Source organism: Acomys minous (assembly GCF_964271855.1).
Source record: "Acomys minous genome assembly, chromosome: 16".
NCBI classification, from domain to species: domain Eukaryota; kingdom Metazoa; phylum Chordata; class Mammalia; order Rodentia; family Muridae; genus Acomys; species Acomys minous.
Window position 1 is genome coordinate 49,615,637 of NC_140498.1, and position 26,044 is coordinate 49,641,680.

The 26,044-nt window shown below is 51.7% G+C and overlaps 1 protein-coding gene across 6 annotated transcripts in view; it reads left to right on the top strand.

The window, feature by feature from the left end:
• The window catches only part of SNX29 (sorting nexin 29), a 401,127-nt gene extending 378,407 nt beyond the window's left edge, over positions 1–22,720 (top strand). For all 6 annotated transcript variants that reach the window (XM_084763168.1, XM_084763169.1, XM_084763172.1 and 3 more), the window contains 2 exons: positions 2,223–2,362; positions 19,147–22,720. In XM_084763168.1, the coding sequence (XP_084619294.1) occupies positions 2,223–2,362; positions 19,147–19,276 (270 nt within the window). In that variant the 3' untranslated portion in view covers positions 19,277–22,720. The remainder of the gene's footprint in view (positions 1–2,222; positions 2,363–19,146) is intronic.
• The last annotated feature ends 3,324 nt before the right edge of the window (positions 22,721–26,044 follow it).

The following is a 26,044-nucleotide window of genomic DNA, read 5'->3' on the forward strand; positions in this document are numbered from 1 at the left end:
GAAGCCAGGGGCCTGGGTTTTAAAGAAATCACCCACTTTAATCTTTCAAAAAAAACCACACCTATGGGTCAATCCTTGTCTGTGGACTCCTGTCAGCATTTGTGGTGAAAATGGCAGGCACTGACTTCTTCATGAGAAGGGCTGACACCGCCTGTCCACACTGTCCCTCAGCCTGCACTGTCCCTCTGGTTGAGGTCTGGGCTTGACACCTCCCTCCACACTTCGAGAGGATTCGGGCATGATGGCACACACCTATAGCCTTAGCAGTAGAATTCAAGGCTGAGGCAAAAGGATCACAAGTTTAAAGGCAGCCTTGGCACACAAAATGTGAATCTGTCTAAAAAACAAAGTCAGAAAATGAGAAATGCCTCCAGAAGCATCAGGCTCCTCTGAAAATGTGGATTCACCGTTACAGATATGCTAGTCGATAATACCAACCCAAGAACAATCTCTTTGTTGGAGGTAATAATGAAGTTTGGCCACATAGGGATATGTCCTAAGTTTCCAGAATTATATACTAAGTATTTAAGAATGAAGTATCAAGTGGCTGTAATTGTTCATTATTTTATTGTCCTGTTTTTGATATGGAGTCTTATGTAGCACAGGCATTCCCTCAAACTTGCTGCGTAGTTGAGGCTGGCCTTGAACTCCTGATCCTTCTGTGTTGGGATTACAGGAATGTACCACCACACCCAGCTATATCTACCTTAGCATGGTCTAGGGATGGAGCTCAGATGTAAAAAGCACTTTCCTAGCATGCACGAGGCCCTGGCTGTAACTCCTCAGCAATGCACAGTGAAAAGGCCAAAATGACGAAGCAACTGTGGGAAATGGTTAAAGTTTCATTAGATGAGAGTTACTGGGGACACCTGAGAACTAGCCATCCTTTCATAATAAAGTGAAAGCATTGCTGTTTACAGAGGGGACCGCATGGCTTTCCTGAGTTGCTGGCATGCAGTCTCCTGTGCCTGTGCGCATACGTTACATGGAGATGCAGGCTGAGGATCAGAGTAAGAGCGGTTGGCAGCTGTCCATGGCCTGAGGTGACAGGCATCCCTCTGTCCACACAGCAGGTGCCTTCTACCAAAAGCCAAGGAGGAAGTAGGACTTGTGTGAACTGAATGCAGGCGCCTTCAGTGAGAGAAGGCCAGAAGGGTTTTCCAGAAGGTTGGGGGTTGTCCTCTGAGTTGAGGGGTCTGAAGTTGCCCCTTGGAGACCTGAGTCCATGCTTATCTGCCTTGAGCTAGCTCTTCACGTCCAAACCTGTCAGCAACCTTGGTTGTCTTGTAATGATATGGCTCACAGGGAACACGGGGCACTGGGACTGCATGAGAAGTACTCTGAACAGCTCAGGTTTAAACTGTTCAGCAGGAGCTGGGGAGTTAGATTATTCTGTAAAAGTAACACCAAGTAAAAGGGAAAAAAATCTTAGCTCACTTCCTTTAAAGAAAAAAGCTGAGTATGATGGCACATGCTTGTAATCCCATCAGCAGGGAGCAGAGTTGGGGGTTGGCACTGAGCCAGGGACAGTCTAGGAGGTGTGCAGGTAAGGGTGCCCAGGGAGTGTAAACAGTTCAGGCACATGTGCAGTGGTGCTGGCTGCTGGCTGGGGAGCTAGCCCTGCCTGTATGGAGTAAGGCTGAATGAGGCGTGTGGAGCCTCTGAGCCCCTGAGTGAACATCAGTGGTGCGACTGTGACTTGGACACTCTGCCTGCCTTCAGGGCTGTGCCACACTACTCTAGCCACATTTCAAACTGTTTGTAATCAGTGACAGGTTTGTATTTTGAAAACCTATGAAGGCAAATTAAGCATGTACTCTAAGAGGCTAGCACTGTGACTAATAGCCGTGTGTACCCGTGTGGTCACTGGATGCATTTATGCTGCCTGCAGTGCTCTGTGAGCTCCATCAGAGCCACTGCAATGATTGTTTGTGTTCACTGTTCTGTCCCTGGTCTCTGATAGCACCCAAGAAATAACAGGCATGCCTGGTGATTGATTCACTCACACATGGGAGCATGCTGTACCCAGGCATTTTTTCTCATAGCACATGGGAAGCTTTATTGATGGTGGAGATGGAACACAATGCCTTGCACATGCCGAGCAAGCATTCCGTACTCCAGCCCCTGTGCAAGGTGTCCCCTGAAGGGTGCATGTCAGACAAGATCCTCTCTGAGCTGATGAAGCAAGTCACTGAGAGCATGCACTTTACCTGTGTTCCTAGGATGCTAAGTTTGTGGAAGAGCGACGGAAGCAGCTCCAGAGCTACCTACGAAGCGTCATGAACAAGGTCATCCAGATGGTGCCTGAGTTTGCTGCCAACCCGAAGAAGGAGACTCTGGTGCGGCTGGCACCTTTCTTTGTGTGAGTACCTGTCAGGAGACATGCTCCTGGCACCCAGCTCTGCTTCCTTTGCACCTTTGCAAGTTAGGAGCCCCAGCTCTGTGAAGTTTCTCTGGTGCTGCCAAGCAGGGTGTTGGAGTTGTCCATGGTGCTGAAATGCAAACTCCACCCGGCACTTTGCAAACCTGGTATTTACATGAAACATCCTCAATGGTCATCTGTTCAGGACCGAGTTCAAACATTTTTATCACGTGTTTTTATTTGTGTGTGCATGTATCTGTGTGTGTGCCACAGTTCATGTGCAGAAGTCCGAGGACAACTTTCAGGAGTTGTTGTTCTCCTTCCACCATGTGGTTCCCAGGGTCATCAGGCTTGGCAGCAAGTGCCTTTACCCATGCCACAGCATTGGTAGATCTTGGCCAAAGAAAAGACACTTTTATTTTATTTTTTCAGTTTCTGAGGTGTTCCCAAACTGAAACATTCAGTGTTGATGTTTCTTGCCCTTGAGTCAATAGACCAAGGAAGAACTCTTGACTCTCACCACTACATATTTTAGTGGTTCCCATGTTAAACATAAACCATCTTAAAATGAAGTCCAAATCCTTCTATCGCTTATAAAAGTTAAAACTTTAATTTATAATAAAAGAGGAGGAGGCTTGCTTGTCGTGCCCTTACAAAAAGGTGACAATTCAGAATTGTCCATTATTGTAACAGATACTGTTGTCTTTCTGACCCAGCATCTCTGCCTCCAATGGCAGGTTCATTTGCACTTGTCCCACACCCCATTGGTACCTCTGTTTTCTGACTCCATGCTCCTACTTTGGTGCTGTTGTTGGGTAAGATGTATTTGGGCAGTGCTTTGAAGGGGCGCCTTGTCAATGGCCAGTCCCCCGGTATCTTCACTGCCTGGAGCACTTATGTCCTTGCTGTTCAGATGAAGATCACGAAGCCCTGTGGTTTTCATGGTCTCAGGGTACTGTGAAGGTCATGACATTATTTCTAATATACTCTCCTTGTGGAAGTGCCAGGTGTGAAAAGCTTTAGAAGGAAGCCCATGGGTCCCCTCGGGTGGGTTTGAGGATTTCATTTGAGAAGTCTTTGTGTGCATCTGTATAATTTGCTGGGACAAAACTCAAGTTTCCTGCCACTGGAGTTCTTTAACACAATATGCAAAAAAATACCTGGGCTGCTCATGCCTACAGTGATGCTGTAGCCAGAAATGGGCTGATTTCTCTGGGCATGTCCAGAATTTCCAAGTTGAGCTTTGATCAGACAGACAGAGCTAGTCTATCTATGCTGTGCAAAAGGCCCTTTGTTGTAGCTGAGAAAGTTGCTCACGGGTTCTGATTGTGTCAAGGTTTTGTGAAAAGACATACATGTACATTAGCACTGTGTGTTGAAAGATACCTTTCCCCTATTTAAAAGACATGAGTTGGATGAGCTGGGGCACCATATTTTCCCACTACCTAGTTAGCAGTAGTGCCAGGGTCTGGGTGTCTATACTTGGGGAAGGCCACATTACATGATGAAAGACACTAGTTCATCTCTCACAGACAGCTCCTGCCTGGGTATATGATAAGAATCAGCCTTTCCCTCGGAGCCTCTGAAATTCTGGCTTTTTTCTCAGTTGTATGGAGAGTTACCAGGCCAGCCCCAGAAGGACTAATGGTGAGAAGGATGGCCTCGGAAGGACACCAGGGTCCCCCAGCTGGCTCCAGCAGTCTGTCCACCCCAGTCTAGTGTTTATTCCCACATGCTTGGCTACTGGATTGTGACAACTATGTATTAGTGCTGTGTCCAGAATGGGATGTAGGCTCAGCGATTTGTATGAATCAGTGCTCTATTCCTGATTAGCACACAGAACACAGGGTCAAATTTTGTGGGTTTAAAGAACAAAGGGAATTTGAGCAGATTTAGAGAAGCAGGATTTTTGCTAGAAGCTGGGCCAGACTCTGATCAACCCTACATAGCCTATCCCTTTGGCTTTCCTTAAAATTGTGAATTAAGCTATCCTTCCTGTCTTTTGTGAGCAAGGAGAGACTGCAGGGTGAAAGCTGCAGGTGGTTCTTGTTTTGTAGTTCAGAAAGGTCATTTGTAGCTGTGTTGTAGTCTTGCACATGTTGGCAGGGGTCTCCAATATGTTTTCTCTCTATGTTGGCCATAGAAGACCATGAGACCCACATCCTTAATGAAGAGCCTAGCCAGAGAGTTCCAGCTAGAGACACAGACACAGACACAGACACAGACACACACACACACACACACACACACACACACACACACACAGAGAGAGAGAGAGAGAGAGAGAGAGAGACAGACAGACAGACAGACAGACAGACAGACAGACAGACAGACAAGTATATATACAGATACACACACCACACCCAGACACCCAGACAAGTATATACACATACACACATACATTGTCTCACACATAGACATGTATACACACTGTCTCACAGACATGTATACACACACATACACATATACACACAGAGTCACACATATACACGAACACAGGTGCAGACACACAAGTGCACAGATATGCACATATACAAACAGGCACCTATACACACAGACACACAAATGTGCATGCACACATACATACTGCACACGTTTCTCAACTAAAGAAATCAATTCCTCAAAGCGTTACTGTGAGTAATCTCTGCAGCTTGCTCCTTGGTTCTTTCAGACACTGGCTTTGGATCTTAAAGGTCCTGTCTAGTGAGTGGATGTCCACAGATGCGTTTCCTAAGACATGGTCACATGGGCCAGCCTCATGCTGTGCCTGTGTCATCTCATCATCTTCTAGAATCTCCCTGGGTGGGGTGCCGGGGTCTTTTATTGATAGAGTTGTATGAAGGTGCCATTAAAATACCAACCCCACAAGGTTTTGTAGCAGTTCAAGATTGTAACAATGCGATTAGATATGTGAACCAATTTTTTTAATTTTTATTTTTTATGTGCATTGATGTTTGTCTGCATCCATGTCTGTGTGAAGGTGTCTGATCTTGGAGTTGCAGACAGTTGTGAGCTGCCATGTGGGTGCTGGGAATTGAACCCAGATCTTCTTGAAGAGCAGTCAGTGCTCTTATCTAGCCCCATGAACTATATGACATGGAACAGCAAAGTGCAGCCAGACAGGAGACATGACTGACCTCAGGGCCCCTCCCAGCACATGGGAGGCCTGGGCAGTATGATGCCCTCACCTAGGTCTTGGGGACACAGTTGGGAAACTTACAGCCTGTGGTCAGATCTGATTCCTCTGCTTTTGGTGGGACCAGACAAAGGGGTTTTCTCATTTGTTTTTAAGTGATGTCATTGCTACTGTAAAACAATTAAATGCCATCTAATTAAAACACTAAAATGCCAGGTTTCTCTTGAACGTAAGGTTGATCCTGCCCTATCCCCACCACACATCACTAAGCTCTGGCCATTGGTGACGCTGTGCTCACAGATGTTCCTGTCTCCTAGATGCTAACCCAGCCTCCCTGCCACACACATGGTCTCTGGCTGCTTTCTCACATGCTCACTGTGTCACACACTCACAAGACCTGCCCAGCCCTGGATCTTGACCACTCTTCCTGAGCCCTTCCACATATGTGTCACTGTTGCTGCTGTCATTCCCTCTGCTTCTGTCCTGTGCCTGTCTGTTTATCTATGACTAAGACTGTGTTTACTTCCTATTCTAGTAGCCTACCCCACCTGGAGATGGGGCAGGGCAGATCAGAGCTGCCAAGGGTTCCTTCCAGAAGGTGCCTTTAAGCTCTCAGGGTCATGAAGACTTGGCTCTGGTGTTGGACGGAGCCTGCTGCCACACACACTTTGCAGTTGCCAGTGTTGCTAAGTATTCGGAAGGATAGCATGGCTTTTGAGCAGTCTGCCATCCCCACGGATCTGGGAGTGGAGAATCGGCAGGTCCAATGTGCCTTTCTCCACTTTTGGCCTCTGTTTCCTTCCTCAGCAATATCTGCATTACCTCTGAGGCAGACAGAGGGACAATGGGAGGTGGGCGTTTCTTCTCAGTTTTGGACTCCGTGCTCCCCAATAAGGAGCAGCAAGATGGCGACCCTCAGTGGAGCCCCAACCCCCACCCCGGCTCTTTTGAGAAAGGTGGGTCCTGGGGAATGCGACCTACTGCAGAGGGTTACTTGGATCCCTGGGGAAGTGCTGGTGCCACTAGTGAAAGGAGGCCTGACTTTGAGGGTTCTCTGAGGAACTGGGCAGCACACCACGTGGCTTCTGTGATTTGCTAGGCTGTCACTTAGCATTTTATTACATGTTTCCTTGCAGAGTAACTTATCCTTGGAACTTGCCATGCCCCTGGGAGGGACAGACTCGGGGAGACAGAATAAAGTAGGTCACAGCACAGACCCCCATGTGGAGGTTCAGCAGGACTGTGGGCCATGTTCCCCGCTTCCACTGTCGCTTTCATTCCAACTGTTGTTAAATATAGTTTCTCCTAAGATATGACGAGCCATGCTCTCCCAGAGAGCAATTAAGTTTAGCCCAGGGTCGCAGCGGGCTGCGATGTGCTCCCACTTGAGCCCACACCGAGGCTTTTGCCTCAGAAGGTGTTACAGCTCAGAACCTTTTATCCTGAGTTGTGTGAGGGGGCTGTCAAGGGCCTTCTAGGCTCCGCAGCCGAGTGGTTCAGGACGTCACTGAAGCAGACGCTCCATGGCCAGGAGTGGAGAGGGTTTAAAAATAAGTGTAACTGCAGGGGCATCTGCTGTGAGAGGGCCGAGCCTTGCTTTGCTGAACTCTTTCCTTCTCCAGCGTACCAGTCTCCATCATGTGCCCAGGTCTCCTGTCTGACCTGGCAGGAAACAGCCTCTGTCCCTGGACCTCCTTTTAGTAATGAGGCACTGGGCAACGCCTTGTGCCCAGCCCTCCTGTGCCATTGTGTTGCAAGGCTGGACTCATATTTCTCTCCTTTCCTCCTCTCCCTCTTTTTTATTCCTCCCTGTTTCCTCACTGTGCCTTTATAGATGCTGAGTGAGCTAGCAAACCAAGGGGGCACGCTTACAAATGAAATAAGCACTAATGCATTCATTTGCATAGGCGGTGTCACAGGATAGGAGTTGTAAGTACATTCTAGAAGTATGGATCTGTAGTCTCCCTAGGAGGTGGTGGTACTGGCTGGAGTCCTCTGTGCCTGGGGCATCTGCTCTAGGCTGTTGCTGAGCCTGTTCCGCCCAAGCTAGCATTGCAGTTCACTGCACAGGTCACTGTAGGTTGTTATAGTAATGAAAACCACTGAGGATATTCTAACGATAGATTCCTGTTGGGGGAATTGTCTGACTTTGACATGGAAATCCTGGAGACTCCTCTCCTTAGGGCTTTGGAGCATCCTTTGGGATACAAGTCCCCAGTACAGCAGTTGGTGATGGAGGTGCCCAAAGAAAGAGAAAGGAACAAAAAGCAGTGATGACCAAGGTTGGGCACTGGAGGCATGGTAGGGTGTAAGTACCAGCCAGGCAGAGAGAAAGCTGGGAAGAAGCTGTCAGGGTTGGAGGGTAGTGTTTCCAAAGTGTCTCCTTGTGTAAACAAGCTGGGGGATTAACACACAGCCTCAGATCATCAGGCACAGCAAGCTCCTATGCTGCCAAGTTGGCAGAGCCCCCCTCCCCAGAGCATGTAGCATCCCTGACACCCCATCAATGTAAGAGTGCCCCAAGCCAGCCCTCAGGATCAACATATGGGAAGCAGGGATGCTTTGGGGCAGGGCCTTTCCCAACTGGAAGATGTGGGAGGCCCTCATTGTGCAGTGAGCAGTTTATATGGAAATGGAACCCTTCCGCTGTGGTGCCATGTTGAGAGAGTCTGAGGAGACTGAGGGTAGGCTCGTTGGATCTTGTAAAGCTATCTGCAGATCTCTGGGCCCCATGGTCAGGAGTGAGACATGTGTTGAAAATGATGTGTGCGTTACCCTGTGTGATGCCTGGAGCCGGGCTGGTGCTTCTTTCCTTTGAGTCATTGAGACCCACTTATTCCCTTTGGCATTTGTGTGAGGGAGATGAGCATGAGAATAGTGTGACCCAGTGTGCATCTGTGGTGTGACCCAGTGTGCAGCTGTGGTGTGATCCAGTGTGCATCTGTGGTGTGACCCAGTGTGCAGCTGTGGCGTGACCCAATGTGCAGCTGTGGAGTAGACCCAGTGTGCAGCTGTGGTGTGACCCAGTGTGCAGCTGTGGTGTGATCCAGTGTGTAGCTGTGGTATGACCCAGTGTGCAGCTGTGGTGTGACCCAGTGTGCAGCTGTGGTGTGACCCAGTGTGCAGCTGTGGAGTGGTGTGAGAGCTTTTCTGTTCCTCTCACCAGCTCACCTCTGCCAAGGGTTTCTGTTAGGGCTCCTCTTGCCCAAGTCAGAATAAAGCCTGGTGAGGGCATGTGGCCGCTCTCCATTTCCCTGGTCACTCCACAGCTGCACACTGGGTAAAAGCTGTGCCTGTTGCTGTCCCTTCAGATGATCCCCACGGGCAGCTGCCTGGCACTTTCCTAGGTCCTCCCACGGACCCCACTTTGGGGCTTACTTGAAGGGCAGGTTTCAGAAAATGCTGGAAGATGCCATACGGAACTTGGGGTCCTGGCATTACTGTGGAGCGTGACCTGAGTTGTCTGCTCCACACTGCACCTGACCTGCTGTTCCTAGCTGGCTTGCTTGGGAGCCACAGCCCTTTCAAGACCCTTGTCCGTCCAGTATGCTCAAGGTGTGGTGCTAAATGGCCTTAGAACACGAAGGCCCACAGTCCGACAGCTCAGGAGCTGCTGCAGGCTGCTGCCTGGGGAAGAGGAGCAGGGTTGCTTGGATTCCTCCTGTTCATGAGACAGGGCTGCGGATGTCTTCTCACCCACTTCTCTGGGAAGGCAGGTTGAGAACCTACAACTACAACAGGAAGCAGCCTTGCTGTTGGCTCTTGGCACAAGCTGGGAACTTTTCCTCTCAAAGGCTCAGTAGTGGCCTCTGTGGAGATGGAAGACTGCAGGCTGGATATGCCTGAGCCTGTGCCTGACTCACTAAGATGGTGGCCATGGACTTGCCCCTCTACAGGCTCTGTGCCTCAATTTCCCTTCTATAGACAGTGCAGGCAGGCAGGCAGGCTGAGGCTGAGCTGTGCAGGAGCTACGGGAGCTGCAGTGTGACAGTTCCTGGCATCGCTAGTGGGAGTTAGCCCTGCAGTGTGACCGTGGCTGGCCTCACTAGCGGGAGTTAGACCTGCAGTGTGACCGTGGCTGGCCTCACTAGCGGGAGTTAGCCCTGCAGTGTGACTGTGGCTGGCCTCACTAGCGGGAGTTAGACCTGCAGTGTGACCTCGGCTGGCCTCACTAGTGGGAGTTAGCCTTTCATAGCCTTGTGGCCTGGCTCACTCTCTGCCTCAGGTTCTTCCTGATGAAGTGTGGCTCAAAGTCACAAAGATCTCATAGGCTCGAGGGCATTAAGAGAAATGCTACCTTGAGATGTAATCTGAATAAGTTAATAAAATAAAATTAAAAAAAAAAAAAAGAAATGCCACCAAGTGTGTGCCTTTCCAGGGTGCTGTTCTGATTGCAGTCACAGCCTAGCTCTGTGTTCAGAGTCTCACTTTAGTCCCCAAAGGATACGAGTTGGCAGTACAGATATTACTACAATTGCCTGCCCTACTTTGTGGCTTTTATTTTTAAACTTTGGAGCCTCAGAAAATTCAGTTTGGAGAAAGGGAAGCGGATTAGGTTATTTTTGGCACAATATCCTCCATCCAATTTACAGTTAGTGAGAAAAGAAAGTAACAACATCCCTGTAAGAGCAGAGGTGTGGTGACAGTCCATGGTAGCTGAGGTGACTCGTCTCACCGTGGCGCCACCCGTCCCAGTGACAGCTTTCCTGTCTGTGGGCCCAGTAGTCACACAGCCATCCCTCTAAACTTTCAGGCATGTGTCTAGGGTGACCAGGAGTGATTCTGTCACAGTGTCACCAGTATTTCCTGCAGAAGACGCCAGTCATAGGTCTGAGTGGCCCAAAGTCCCTGCACTGCTCCCACTTGAGGTGACAGGTGAGGAGGCTCTGGAGTTGGCTGACCTCTTGGTGGGGTCCCGGGTGGCCGGCCTCGTGTCACATCTATGGCAGTCAGCCCACATCAACTCCACGTTGAGCAGTGGAGTAGTGGGAGCAAGGGGACAGTATGCTGTGCACTGGGGCCAGGGGTCACACTTCCCAGGTGTGTGCTGTGCACTGGGGCCAGGGGCCATTCTTCCCAGGTGTGCAAGGAGCTTGGGGCACCTTCCTTTGCACTGCATTCTAGCCCTGCTGAGCTTCTTGGATGTCACCATTGCCCTCAGAGTAAGATGTGTCTTAAAGCTCCACAGAGGGGCCTTCAAACATGCCTCCAGCCTGAATAGCAGACCCAGTCCCAGGAAGGGACAGGCTCAGGCTGCAGCTGATGAGCTAAGCCGACTGTCCAGGCTGCCCCTGCTGCAGAACACTCTCTAAAGCTCAGGAGGTAAAGAGTTGATGGTGGCTTGGAGACCAGAGGCTCTGACGGTGTCTCCTGACACTCAGCTGGGTGTCATGAGGCAGCAGCACTACTGGAAAGCACTAAAGTGGCAAGGGAGGGCCATGGGACCTTCTGGTCACCCTTAGTCACTTGCTTTTCCTGGACTCTTAACTCTCACCCAAGAGGCCAAGTTTCACATTGGAGCCTTGATTGAATACACCTATGGAAATGGTGTGCCATAGAAATGGTCTCAGGACGGTCATTAGTCCTTCAGGCTTTGTCAGTCAGCCATGGGGTGGGCTCCACTCACTCTCCCAGTGACTCTGGGGATCAGCCATAATGGCTCGTTTCCTCTACTCTCCCCACAACAGGGGCAGGAAAATGGGGAACCAGTTGGGGGAACGAGACTTGACTGAGTTTCCACAGCCAGACAACTGCAGGCCTGGACTTTATTGATGTAAGACTCCATGGCTCAGGCCCTCTGTCACTGGGGAATGAAATGGTGGCGTGTCGGATGGGAAAGGAGCAGCCTCTGGATGACCACCCATAGCTCTCACCCATGTGGGCTGTGGTGAGCAGGGAGGGAGCTGTCATGCCCAGCCAGGCCTCCTCCTCACCTCCTGTGTCTTCTAGGCTGTCCATTGCTGCTGGGCCACCCCAGTGAGAGATGGAACCTTCCCTGGCACAAGTCACTTCTCAGAGGGGCCTGAACCCCAGGGACAACCTGAGTTACCAGGCAGTTGGGATAGTTACCGTCTGACAGGGAAGGGCCGATGTGGGCCTCCCCTAGGACTATGATTTTGGGGGGATTAGGCCCCACCTTATGCATTGAGGTTTGGAGGGGCTGTACTTGCAGTTCTCCCACGGGCACCCGTAACGTGGAGATGCTCACATAGTGTCCAGTGGGACTGTAGGATTGGTGCCACGAGGGTAGACGGCAGGTGGTAAGTGCTCCAGTCATGAAAACATGTTTCCTTCCCATCCCATGCTCAACCCCAGAAGGATGCTGAGCCGGGAATATGGATACTAGATTGATCGGTTGGTAATTATAAACAATCACCACGAACAAGAGGGAAAATCTTTATTTCCCTTTACCCACAGGACTGCTGGGATTCAAACTGTTGTTTTGACTAAAAAATGAACAAAACATGATGAGAAAATTAGAGATGTTTGAGCAGCTACCATCTCTGCTAAAAAAAAAAAAGGGAAAACTTCACACATATGCGATTAGGAAAGCAAAGGGTTCAAATTAGTCCCAGCACTCACAGGAGGACCAGGCTCATTTAGCTTGCCCTGGGCTCTGTCAAATGTTGTAGCCCAGGCCAGCCAGGAGCACAGCCCAGCATAGCGCCTGCCCTCCACCAAGTGCAGGGCATGTATCTGGTGTGTGCCAAGCAGATGCTGACAGCGCTAGGGCAAGTCAAGTCCCTCCCTTGGGTTGGGGACACAGATACTGAGTAGCCCAGGGGGTATTAGGCACACCAACTCATGATTGCTTCATGTGGGAGCAGGCCTGGTGGGGGCTCTGTTGCTTGTGGCTAGAGAAGACCTCAAACATAAAGGGACATGGTATCTACACCTCACAGACAGATCTCGGCAGAGTTAACTGTAGGGGCAAAGGGGACACGCCAGTGCAAGGACAGCAGGTTACAGATGGGGGATGGGAGACACTGGGGGGGGGAGGAGTTTGAGCATAGAGGGTGAAGCAAGGTGCCTTTGGGGAGGTGGAGGGGTGGGGGCAGCTCTCAGCCCCCGGTGTGTTTAGAATTCAGTACTGAAGGTGTGGTGTGGATGAGCGAGTACGCGTGGTGCCATCACGGGCATGCAGGGTTATAGGCACAGAGTTGCCATTTAGTAAATGGTGACTCAGAGCCACACTGCCAGTAGAGCAGGGAAGCCTTGAAGACCAGGGACCTGTTGGCCTATGAATGTCTGTGGCACTGGAGCCAGTACCTGTAGCTGATACTCCTTTAAAATGGCCCACAGAGACCTCAAAACCTGGGAGCCTCCTCTGCTCCCCATGTCATAAAGAAGGGGAACCAAGCTGAGAGGCTAGAGGCTGCCCTACCTGCCTGGCTGAGTCCTTTGAATGGGACCTTCTCACCGCAGGGGTTTCATCCTGTCCTGCAGGCCCTATAGATAGCAGAAAGCAGCTGTCGTAGGTCAAGGCAGAACAGGGAATCTGTCCCAGGTTTAAGCTTTCCAGAGTAAGAGCCACTGCAGCCACTAGCACTGCCCCAACAATTACTGTTAAGGGCACAGATAAATACATTTGTTGAGCCTGTCTCTTAGGGCATTCAGGAGGGTCCTTGCTTTGTTTGCCCCATGGGAGAGCTGTGGATTGTGAGCCAGGTGGCAGGCACATTGCTAAGCGTGGAGGTCCCACTGCTGCTCTGGTTCTGGTTTTTACGGGGCTGGAAATGAGCACTGCACACATTAGGCAAGTGTTCTTTTCTTGTGCTGGTCAGGAGAGACACTGATCCACTTCTGCCCCAGTTTATAACTGGAGCCCCTGCTCTGGGACTTTGAAGATAAGAGGCCTGGACACTCACTTCAAAGAGAGAAGAAAAGAGCAATGATTAAAAGGCAGGAGAGGATTTTAACCAGAATTGCCATTTGTAAGCATTGGCAGTTGCTGGGAGACTGGTGTGAATCCCAGGGTTAAGCCTGGGCTCAGGGAAATCCTGCATTGTTAAGCAGTCCCAGGCCCACTGTGGTCTGGTTGAGCAGTGCTTGATTCTGGTTCTACAAAGGTGGCCCCAAGGAAGTCTAGCTCCCGTGGGATGACTGTTCTTGCTTGTGGGGTCCCACTGTGTCTTCAAGGGTCTGCTGTTCCTGAGATCCAAGGTGCCTGTAGGTTTAGGAAAGTGGCCAAGACTGAGCTTCCTTCTTGGAGGTCTTAAATAGGATGTAAAAGCCGACAGGTGACTCCAATCTCTGTGCCGTTGGCCTAGAATAGGGTAGGTAGGTTTGCCATCCCTGGTTTGCAGACTGGTGCAAAATGAAGGCAGAACGACCTTCAAAGAGCAGTTGGTGCCGAGTGGGATGGCAGGTGGATCTGTTTGGAGCCAGCCTGATCCATATCATGAGTTAAGACTCCACAAGGCTACATTCTCAAAAAGAAAAGTAATTTGTAGGAGCCTGTTTGTATGCTCTGTAGCCTCTGGTGTTCCCTGTGCAGCCCGGGGAAGGGAAATACCCAGTGATTCCACAAGAAGGGTGGAGGCCAGTGTAGTCCCACAAAAGCAAGGGCCCAGGGCCCTGTTGGACATTTCACAGCACTATGTCCTCACTGCCCCCAAGAGGGAGATGGGCCTCTTGCCCAAGCATAGTTCTATGTCTGGACATGGCAGTTGTCACCCAACCATAATGTCTGGGGAACACCCATTGGAGATGGGACCCCTGCAATCATGAGAGAGCACAGTCGTGTTGGGAGTCTATGATGGCCTATTTCACAATATGTCACAATAACGACAGGCAAGTTTTCCTGCTCGTGAGTGCACTTCTTCCCTGCTTGACACCCTCCCATGACTCCTGGGGGCCTTCCACCTTCCAAGACCATGACCCCCAGGACAGCGCTGGTTCTAGGGAGTCAGCTGTAGTTGGTCTCTCCTCTCGACCTCTCGTCCTTTTGATGGATTTCCCAATAGGCAGTTTTCCCTTAGGCTGCTTACAGTCACTCTACCTGAGCCCCACCATGGAAGAAACAATTTAGGAACCCCATTCGGTCCCAACTCAGAAGGAACCTATTGTGGTGGAGGTGAAAACACAGAGTGTCCTGCTGGGGTGGGAGGGCACCTTCCTGGCTCTCAAGCACACCCATGATGACCCTCCCCTCCAGCGCTACCTGAAAACCACACTGACTCTGGAACAGACAGGATGAACCATCCAGTGGGCTTGGAGAGGAGAGCAGTTGAAGACAGACCAAGTTTTCACTGCCCGTCCTGATGCCCGCAGTGCTCATTTGGGCAGCAGGAGTTTCTCTAGCACTGTCAAAGGTTTCACACTCAAAGGAACCAGCAAGGACAGGCCTATTCTCCAGATTTGCTGGGTCATCTGGGAACAGAAAAGTCTGATTGTAATGGCCAACACCTCAAGGCAGGCCATGTGGAAGGGGCAGGTGTGTGTGTGTGTGTGTGTGTGTGTGTGTGTGTGTGTGTGTAACAGTAAGGGAGAAAGTGAGTCAGGTTGCCTGGGAGCTGTGATGGCTTAGCCACACTTGCAGGGCATTGGCTTTTAGTTGACTGGGGTGGTTTTGTGGGAACAGCAGATGGGAAGTCCTGCATGAGGCTCTGGACTGCTCACACACTTCCTCCTGACACTCGTGTGGATCTGAGCAGGTACCAGGCTCCCTGGGCCACTTGTGCTTGTGTTAGAACCAAGAAGCAGGCCCTGGAGCCTGTGCTCCTCATCGCCACAGTCCTCCTGACCCACGCGCACGTGGGGCCTGTGCTCCTCATCGCCACAGTCCTCCTGACCCACGCACACGTGTGGAGCCTGTGCTCCTCATCGCCACAGTCCTCCTGACCCACGTGCACGTGTGGAGCCTGTGCTCCTCATCGCCACAGTCCTCCTGACCCACGTGCACGTGGGGCCTGTGCTCCTCATCGCCACAGTCCTCCTGACCCACGTGCCCTCATGTCCTGGGTGGTGCTCTGTGGGGACAGGCAGGTGACTGGCCATTTGTGGTCAGATGCCATTGAGAAAAGGACACCTCCCTGTGCTTTGAAGCAGCAGGCCATGATTCCTCTCTACCCTGTGGCTGAGCAGCAGAATCAACACCTAGAAGTTTCTATTAGAAGTCTGAGAGGTGGCTCAGTGGAGGGCACTTGCTTAATGTGCACCAAGCCCTGGGGATCATCCCCAGGACCACAGGGAAAAGAAAAGTTTAAAACACAGATCCACTCATCACTCATCCAGCAGAGCCCATGTGACAGCCCTCCCAGAGCCACAGACATGTAGGGCCTGGCCTTTGCCAGGCCTTGTCTCAGAATGCTGGGGCCAGTCTCTAGGAGGCAGCTCAGCGAGGCACCATTGGAGCAAGAAGCAGGACCAGCCCGGTGCCTATTTTCCATTTGTAGAGTTAACAAGCAAAACATTGTGTAAGTCTCTCTGTGTCTCTGTGTCTCTGTGTCTGTCTGTCTGTCTGTCTGTCTGTCTGTCTGTCTGTCTGTCTCTCTCTCTCTCTCTCTCTCTCTCTCTCTCTCTCTCTCTCTCTCTCTCTCTCCCTCTCTCTCTCTTTCCCCGTCTTTCACTCTCCGTCTCTCTTTCTCTCTCTCAGACACACACACACACACACACACACACACACACTATAGTACATAGCTCTAGAAAGATATGTGCAGAACAAAAAGGAGCTGCTCCCCAGAGGACAGGTGGGGGACACACGTGCCACTTACTTCTGAGCTTTCCTGTTTCAATTTGCTCCACTTTCTGTGTCCCCTATTTCCGGAAATAATGAAATAAAGTAAGACATTTCAAAAGGACCCTGGGCTGAAGAGCTGAGATAGCGAAGACAGAGGAAGCAATCTCTTTGGCCACGTTTCCTTTGCCTTCTGAGGAAGTGCAGAGGTCTTTTATGGGCCGCCTTCTTCTGTCTGAACACGCTTGCTCTAATAGCCTTGTTCTGGAGGACGCCTGGGGAGGAGGCTCTGAAGTCCTCAATACATTTAAGTGGTAATAAACTCTGAGGTGAGCGGTACAGGCACAGATTATGGTGGCCTTGCCCTGCTCTAAGCGGCTCCTCAGCTGAGCGCTGACTTTCAGGTGAAGGCCACGGAATGCTTGGCTTCCATCTGTAGCCTTGGGTGAGACCACGTTTGGAATGAAGAGACCGTGGTACGCGGAAAGCACTGTAAAGCACCCGGTACCCTCCTAGCATGACTGGCATGCCTCTTCTAGAGAGTCCAAAATCACTTCTCAGGGTGCAGACAGTTCCACCAAAAAGCCTCCTTAACTCCAGTGATCAGTCAACTATTCTCGGACGGGTTGGTCTTTGTGTTTCTAGAGCTGCCTACGTTTCCTGGCTCCCAGCCCAGGGCTTTCCAGCAAGCTTTAAGTCAGTCTTGCAGCTTGGCTTGAGCACCGTGTTTGAAATCTGGGGGCTCTGGAGCACACCTGGCCTGAGGGCCAGAGCAGACCCTGGTGCTACGGTCAGACCCCAAGGGTATCAGCTCAGCATCCTCCTGTGAGATGCAGGCTGTTGTCTTATGAGTCTGTTTGCACCTCCCCCCTGACAGGGCTCCTCAGGTCTGAGTGAAGCAGCTTAGGGCAGTTAGCGGAGGCTCCTCTTCCCTCAGCGGCAGCAGAATGGCACATGGGCTTTGGGTCGCCCTCTTGTGTCTTTCCCAGCGGGAAGGTGGAGGCCTGCTGCCAGGCTGTCTGGAGAGGAGGCTGGAGGAGGCGCCACTTTGTCCATAAGTTGCTGCTCTGCAGGTGTCTCAGTCTGTGTCACAGCTGCTCACCTTTGCTAATACTGTGTAAAGACAAGCAATAGGGTGCTGACTGCAGACAGTCATGTAAAGCTTTACCTGCAGTATGCACACTGAACAAGAACCCCCCGGCCTGGTGGCTTGCAGGCCTGAAGGAGGCTGAGAGGGGTTGTAATGGGCACAGCCAGCACTGTCCTGAGAAGTCCTCAGCTGGAGGAACCGTAAGAAACGCCCGGCGGAGAGTTAGGGGCTACAGGATTGCTCAGGACACACACGGCGAGGTGGCATTTAAGCACCGTCTGCCTGCCACGTGGAGTGGATGGGCCTAGGACCCAGGCTGAAGCTGTGACGTTCAGGGGATGGATTTGATACTTTCAGGACTGCAGGGTGAGGTAACAATGAAGCCTTTAGGACACCAGGGTCTGTTCTGGGCCCACAAGGCCCTGGCTCAGCATCAACATTGGGAAGTGACTTTGCTGAGAGTCACCCGCCCAAGGCTGGAATCTGGATCAGAAGCCGTGTTTCCGAGATGTCCTTGACTCTCTTCTGTTTCCCACCCCATCCTAGGGATGCCTGGGTAGCAGACACACAGCCTGAGCAGTGTTAGGCTCTCCCTGTGGCAGGGTCCCCTTCACACCTCCCTCACCTATTGTGGCTGCTGACCCCATAAAGCCAGGGCGTCCTCCCTCTCCTTTGCTATCCCCTCTGCCAGGAAGACCCTTGCTGCAGCTGACACCTGTCCCCCTCCTTTCAACATGTCCCGACCTTGTGCACATCCCCAGTGGCCTCTGCTCCTCACCCTCTGCAGAACTGATGGGGAAAGGCTGTCTTGCCCAGCCTGCAGAGACACAGCTGAGGAGGACAGAGCCCATGGTCCACTCAGCAGGGTCGAGTCTGCGCGGGGCTCCAGAAGCGCATATACCAGAGGGAATGGGCACATTCTCCATTCGTCCCCGTACACAGTATGCCACCCTCCCCCAGCTTTGCCTTAAGTGGTAGCTACCCATTTCTCCCACCAGTGAAGCAGGTTGTGTTGCTGTTGGCTGACTAGTGTCAGTGCGTCCCTACTGGACTAAGCGGGGAGAAAGGAAAGCCCAGAGACTGCATTTCACATGCATTCCTCTTCCCACGGGAGCCTCCGGGGCATCCTGAGCTGTGGTCCGTCGAGGGTTTTAGGAGCCCGCATCTGTGCTTACACCTGCAGCGGGGCGCATTCAGGCCTCTCCGCAGCTCCCCTACAGGGCTGTGGGCCATGGCTTGGCCACCAAACACTGGCATGTGCTTTGACTCTCCTCTCGGATGGACACCCACAGAGGGCCCTGTGGGACATCTCTGCACAGCTGTTGCAACCCTGGCTGCAGCCATCTTGGAGGCATTTCCGCTTTCGCCCTGGGAGGAGGCTTTGCTAGGAGAGGGAGAAAGCGTGGCAGAGTGCCTGGCTGGGGACCTAGTTGACAGGCTCATGCCTGGTGCCTTAAAGCTAGCTGAGACACAGCCTGGGGTAGTGGGCCTTCTGGACTGTTTTAAAAATGGGAGACATGGGGCTGGAGAGATGGCTCAGAGGTTAAGAACACTAACAGTTCTTCCAAAAGTCCTGAGTTCAATTCCCAGCAACTACATGGTGGCTCACAACCATCTATAATGAGATCTGACGCCCTCTTCTGCCTGAAGGCACACATGCAGGCAGAACACTGTGTAAGTAATAAATAAATTTTTTTAAGTGGCAAGTGTATGCAGTGATATGAACATCTCATTTCTTCAAGTTACACTGCTGGCCAATTGGAGCTGGTCAGGTAATACCCTTCTGTGTGACCTCTGCTGGTCTCACTGTGGCTCCCATCTCTGCCCGTGTCATTTGCATTTCAGCTCTCACTTCATGCAAGTCTCCTCTTGTCTTGCAGGGACGTCACCCCACCTGGAGAACCACCGAACAAGAACAGCAGGCCCAAAGTGGCTTCCCGCTTCCCTAAGCTGTCCCGAGGCCACCCCAGGGAGATGCGCAATGTGGAGCCTCAAAGCGGTGACCTCTGACCTCAGTGGAAACTCAGCCCCCAGCCACTTTATGCTCAACCTATCCATGGCAGCTGGCCCTGGACACCTTGGCAGGATGACCATGTTCCCACAGAGAACACACCCTTCCTGCTGCCACATGCCATCCAATTAAAGTGGTCAGTTTTAGCTGCTGGGGCTCTGTCCTTAGAGCAAGGCATTGCTCACGGGACAGACACAGATGGGGACACTTTCACAACCCCCAGGGTGGCCAGGGATGGTTCTCACCTCCTCCAGTTCTGCCAGGCTGGGCCCAGAGCCCTGGTTGAGATGCACGGCACCTGGGCAGGAGGCTCCTTCAGGTGCCACCCACGACGCTTTCCCACGTGGGAAATAGAATGACTGTTACTCCTGGATTTGCTGATGCAGCTGCCTGCTGCGGCCTGCGACAGGGCCTCCTCCTCGCCCTTCCTCTTCCCCACCCAGCAGCACTGCCACATGGCCGGTGTGGATGTGACTTCCCCAGGTCACATCTAAGCTAGCATCAGTGGTGACTTTGGTCCTTGAAGACCCTATCCCGCCGAGGCTCTCCCAGCGAGGACTCCCTGTGGGTTCCACCATCCAGCACAGCCTGGAAGCCCTGGGGAGTACAGCCCTGCCTCCAACCTCAGGTCACTGGAGACTTGGCTCTGGGCATCGCTGTGGAAGGCCAGCCCTATAGGATCTCAGACCCATCGCCAGAACTGAAAAGAGAATGATTGTCCCCAGAACATGTTTAGCACAACTGTCCCCCAACACATCTCAGTGGGAGCAGAGCGCCGTGCTCCCCCAAGAGGACGGCCTCCTACTGCTCTCATCTCAGGACACCACCCTGGAGTCCAGGGCGCTCAGGCAGAGTAGAATAAGATCAGCTGCTTTGCAGCTCTGCCTTCGTCTGCCACCGAGCCTGGGTCCTCTGACTGTCAGAACCCACGGTCAGTGGTCTGTCTCCCTCGGTCGGAGCCTCCTTGCTGCCTTGGTACAGCTTGGAGGAAAGCAGAAAGGACCATGCGCCAAGCAGTGCACGCACTCTCCTGCCTGCCCAGGAGTTCCCAGTGGCGTCTACCAAGAGGCAGCTGCCTAAGTGACTGTGGGAGGCAGTGTGAGCATGGGCTAGAAGGGCCGCAGCTGAAAACCAGCCCTTGGCCAGTGGTCTGGGGAAGCAGGAGGTTTCCTGGTACCACGGGAAGCTTGGGGAGTCCCCTAGAAACCAGAGGGGACTTCAGAGTGCAGGGAGAGGTCTGAATAGCTCCAATACTGGAGGGTACCTCGGGCCAGGTGGGCTGTGCACAGGTGAGGCAGGACACACCTGCCCTCCCTCATGGCTGGGAGGAGCAGGGGTCCTTCTTCAGCTTGCTGGGGAGGGAGGACCCAAGAGGCTTCTCAGCCTTGGAATGCCAACATGGTTTCTCTCTTGTTTGCCCTAAGATGCCACAGGCGCCACACAAACACCACACCCAGAGTGCGGGGAACTGGACCTAGTAGCCAAAAAGGCCCTGTGAGGTTCCAGCAGCCACATGTCCACCCCCTGAGCTGGGGGACTCAGAGTGGAGACGCCTCATTCTGCCACCTTCCACATCTCCCACAGCCCAGTGTCCTGAGTAGCAGGCCTTGGGGCATCTGTCCCAAACACGTGTCACTAGGAGTCTGGCCTCTCTCGCTGCAAACACAGCTCACAGGACCCACCTTTAACACTTAGCTCCTGAGGTTAAAGCAGAGCCGGCTGGACAGCAGGTGGGCGGGTGGACAGGCAGGTGGGAATCCATCCAGAGTAGGTGTCTTGGTTTTCAAGAATTAATCATGGGAAACTTGCCCAACTCTGCCATAATGTGAATATAAGAGCCGGGTTCCAGGGACCTTGTGGGACCCTTCGGTTGTCTGATACCTGCCTCCCTACCCAGTCCTCTTCCCCTCACGTTGGGGACTGACACTGGGGCCTTACAAGTGCTGGACCCAAGCTCTCCATGCAGCACCCCACAGCCCTGCTCACTCGGTTTCCACAGAACCCCAGCAAGCACTCTTGGCTCCAGGTTGCTCATCTCACTACCTCACCAGAGCATGCGAGCCCACTGCAACTGGACAGAGCCGCACAGGGTCAGATGGCTGAGGGCTGTTCCCACAATGCTCCCCAGATGTGAGGCCCAGAGTCTGAGAGGAGTGCAGAGCCACCAGTGGGACTGACACAACCCCACCTCTCCAGGAGACTACTTCCTAACCTTGAACCTGACTGTGGCCTTGGCATTCTTGTGGCTGCTAAAACTTCATCCTTATAAACGTTCACATGTCCTGAGGCCCCAGTCACGGTGTTAGAGGCCTCTGTTCCCGGTCCATCTACTCCAGGTCTGTCTGTATAACCTGCAAACACACTGGCCCCTCAGGAGATGCTGGGCCGTATTCTCCCAGCTCCGCCGCGCGCACACACACACCCCCCCCCCACACACACACACACCCTATTATGCTCAGCTGAGGAACTCCTGCCCTGCCCTGCTGTACTGTTTAGGAGGCACACAAGAAGGAGCCACCTCATGCCCATGGCAGTAACAGTCCTGACCACCCAGCATTCCCACTGGGGACATTGCCACCCACCCCAGAGCCACCTCCTGGCCTGGGAGCTGTGACCAGAAGGCAGGTGCCTCCTTATGAACAAGGTCTATTTTAATGAACGTTCTTGAGAAAATTGTGCATTACTTCACTAAAGCTAGTGTTAAATGTTTGCTGTTTGGGTTGGTTCTGCGCTAACTTTGCACAACTGTAGCACTGTATATTTTATCTAATATTTCTGTGCCAAAAACTTCAGCCCCCTGTTGCTGTGACACATGGTCTCCATCTCGCTTCTGAAGTGAAGTCTAGGCAGTGAAGGGGGAGGGCAGAGAGCTGTGCGGAGTCCCTGGGGTCACGTCTCGCTGGGGCTGTGCTCTCTCCTGCCCTGAAGACATCCGCTCACCACCTGTTCTACTGCTGCTTGTAACCTGCTCAGCTCTGCCCCAACCAGGGCAAGACCACCTGACCACAGGGGAGCTTGTTTGTTTGGTTGTTTTTTTTTTTTTTTTATCAGTAGGATGAGTTGGGAAGCCCTAGCAAGACACAGAACATAGGACATGTGACAGCAGTTTGCTCAGGACCATGGGGTTGCTGAACACCTGGAAAGAGAAGCCAAGCACTGGGACCTCCAGGGAGTGAAAGCCCTGGTTCGCTCTCTCCATCTGCCCTGGAACGCGCTCCGCAGCTGGAGCCTGTGTGTGCAAACACCCTAGAAATCTGAGCATGTGGTATCCCGACTCCCCTCTTACGTTAAGGTTTACACAATAGAATTTTTAAACAAATATGTTTAATTTTCTAAAATCTCTTGTATTAAATTTTTCTTTTGGAATAAGCTGTGGATTTTGTTACAGTCTGGTTGAGAGAAGCCTTTTCAGCGAGGGGATTAAAATGGCATTTTCTAAATTAGACCCTCTTCTCTTCGCTTTCTTTGTCTGGATTCTTTACTGACAATTGGGGTATCAATGAACCATATACACAGCACAGGAACATCTCTACAGTTTAGAATGTTCATTTACCACTTCAGGTGACGTGCTACACATCAAGATGTGGTGCAACTATCAGCAGTTCGCTTGAATAAAACATTGGGGTCCCTTGTAGTATTAGATTGATCTTAGTAAAGTGGAATGTAGAATAAAAATCCCACACAGAAAAAAAAATCACCCCATCCTCATGAGGTTCCTGTCCACTCACTGAGGAAACAAGGGAAGAGGTGTGAATTCCCTTTGACTCCTTCCCAGTGTTTCCTACTCGACTGTACTTAGCATTTCTTGTGGGACCAGGGACCCCTGAGGATGATAGGAACAGACAGCAAGGCAAGACCGGCTTGCACAGGCTTTTGAGCTTGTAAATCTAGGAGTGGCCAGGGTTACTCTGGGGGCTCAGACAGACAGACAGACGCGACATGAAACAGCCTTCTCTAACTGGTCTGTCTTTAGCCCAGGGAAAGCCACCCCACCCCCACCCCCATAGGTAAACAGCACCAAAGGTTGATGTCCAGGAGCCACCTTGGCCCTTGGAGAAAGTCCGCATGGTGGTGGCTTCTGGTCCAGGGTCTTGATGGTCTCTATGCTCCCAGTCTACGGGATTCAACTCCCAGCTCCTGGTCTTCAGTGAGTCCCGGAAGTGAAGGCACAATGAAGCCACTGAACTAGACCACTCAGGTAGTTTTATTGGGGATCAAACTGCCAAGGCTGTGTCTCAGAGTGTGTGTGTGTGGCAGGGGGTGGGGTGGGCAGAAATAAGCAAAATGGAAAAGTCAAGTGGATTTGATATGGTAGTCAGTGGCATGGGGAGTTGGGGCTGATTCAAGCTGTTCTACTTGACAGGAACCAGGTGCCCTTGCCTCAAGTAGTTCCTTTGTGGGTAGACTAAGCAAGGTCCTGCTAAACCTGCCTTTGGAGACTCCTAATGCTGAATTTAGGCTACAGTGTGCACAGGACAACCTGTTCATCAAATCAGAGGCCTGCTTAGGCCACTGTCACCAGCACTGCCATTTTGGAGGACCCACTTCAGAACCTAATAGCATCATCACCTCTAGAATGCTTGTTACGGCCACTGTATCCACATAGAGCAGCTGCTCCTGAAGTCTAGACCAGGCCTCCCCGCACCTCTGCTGGGCTGGGACCTGGGCTTCCAGTGGGACCTGCACAGGTGCTGTGCGGAGCCGTGCGGCCCTTCCTGCTTCTACTAATGCCTTCTGCTCCATTTCAGGGCGTGGCCCGAGCTGCTTCCCACCTCACCTTGGGCCTTCCTCCCTCACTGCCTTTGCTCCCACTTCTCTTTCTCCTTCCCAGGCATGACACAGCTCTATCCGCCCCAGGCCCTGTGCATGTGCTGGTCCACCCTGCCTTCTGAGCCCCGTTCATTCCTCTACCAGGTCCAACTTCAAGGTCATTGTCCAAGAGAACTTAACACCAGTCACTCCACAACGGTCTCTTATATTTTAAACTTTTTATTGAAAAACAATTATTTTTCACACAATTTTTCATCGTGTTTTTCCCTTCCCTTGATCCCTCCCAGACCCTCCCTACCTCACTTCCTACCTAGCATTATGTTCTTTCAGTCTCTAAAACAGACAAAAGCAAAATAACGAGACAACCCCCACCAAAAAAAAAACCCACCCCAGAATGAAAATCAAAATAAGACCAATTCACACACACACACACACACACACACACACACACACACACACACACACAGAGCCAAATAAAAATTAGACAAAAAGTCTACAGAATCCCTACAGCTCACTCTGCTGGCCCACTGCTCATGGGCACAGGCTTGCACTGAGTGAGGTGTGGTTAATGCACCCACGAGACTCCACTAAGAAAAGTGCCTGCCTTCGGCAGTATATCGGTTGCAGATAACTGCCCAGTTAGGGGTGGGATCCCCTCCCCCATCTCAGTGCTGGGCCCCATCTGGCTTGAACTTGTGTGGGCCTCGTGCGTGCTACCACAGTCTGTGGGTTCATTTGCTTCTCGGCTCTGTGGAGTCTGGGAGACACTGTTTCCTAGGTGTTCTGTGTCACCACTGGTGCTTACTGTCTCTTGTAGTCCTGTCCCCTGAGCCTGGAGAACAGGTCTTTGAAGGAGACGTCCTTCTTAGGACCCATGCTCCAAGATCCCTCATAGCAGCCTCTTTAAATCTTTAAACAACATGCCACTGCATCTGAGGTTTACTATTTAAGCAGCCCCGTGTTTATCCTTTCTCTCTCTAGGTCAGTGGTTCTCAACCTCCCTAACGCTGCCCCCCTTTAATACCGTTCCTCATAGTGTGGTGACCCCAAACATAAAATCATTTTCTTTGCTACTTCACAACTGTAATTTTGCTATGTAACTTATGAATTGTAAATGTTTGATATACAATATATCTTATATACAACATCTTTGAGAAGGTCATTTGACCCCCAAATGGGTCGCAGCCCTCAGATTGAGCACCCTGCTCTGGAGGGTAAGGACAGCGTGGGTGGCTCACTTGCAGGGAATGTGCACTCACACCAGCTTCCCTTCTCCTCACCTGCTTCAAAGGCACAGTCATCTTCCCTCCGTTTCACACAAAGCTGCCCATCTGACTCTGGGTATCCCAAGGGCAAAGTCTGAGACCCCCCATCTTGTTCGTTGCATTTGCAGCTGATGTCTGGCCAGGCAGGCGCTCCATGGATGGATGTCACGTGCTGGCCGCCTCAGCCTCGCCGATGCTAAGGGCCTTATGTGAGACCAGTTACCCTCTCCCACCACCATCCCCTCCTTATGGGGGTCTCACTGTGTAGCCCAGGCTGTCCTAGACAAGGCTAGCCTCACACTCACAGAGATCCTCCTACCTCTGCCTCCGGAGTGCTGGGATCAAGCGTGTGTATCACCATGTCCAGCCCTCAAATGTTCTCGATCACATCTCCTTGTCAGCAAAATTTCTGAGTGTAAACTCTCAATAAAAGGTTGTTTATAAGCTTCAGAAATGACAGACTATATTCTAATAGTACTCTATTTATAAAGTGCGTCCAGGAGGGAACTTCAAAAATAATGAGCTTTTCAAAAGTAGCTTTGATTTAGACATATGCCTTACCCACAGCTTGTCTTAAGCATTCTCTGAGGTGCTTGTACCCCATCTTGTCGGCTGCTGTTAGAGGGTGCTCATCAGATTCATCTTCAATGGCTCCCCGAGAGCATCCTGGCAACTGAAATGGAGGCTCGGCTGCCAGCTCAGTCCCAGAAGGGCACTGATCTCAGGCTGTCA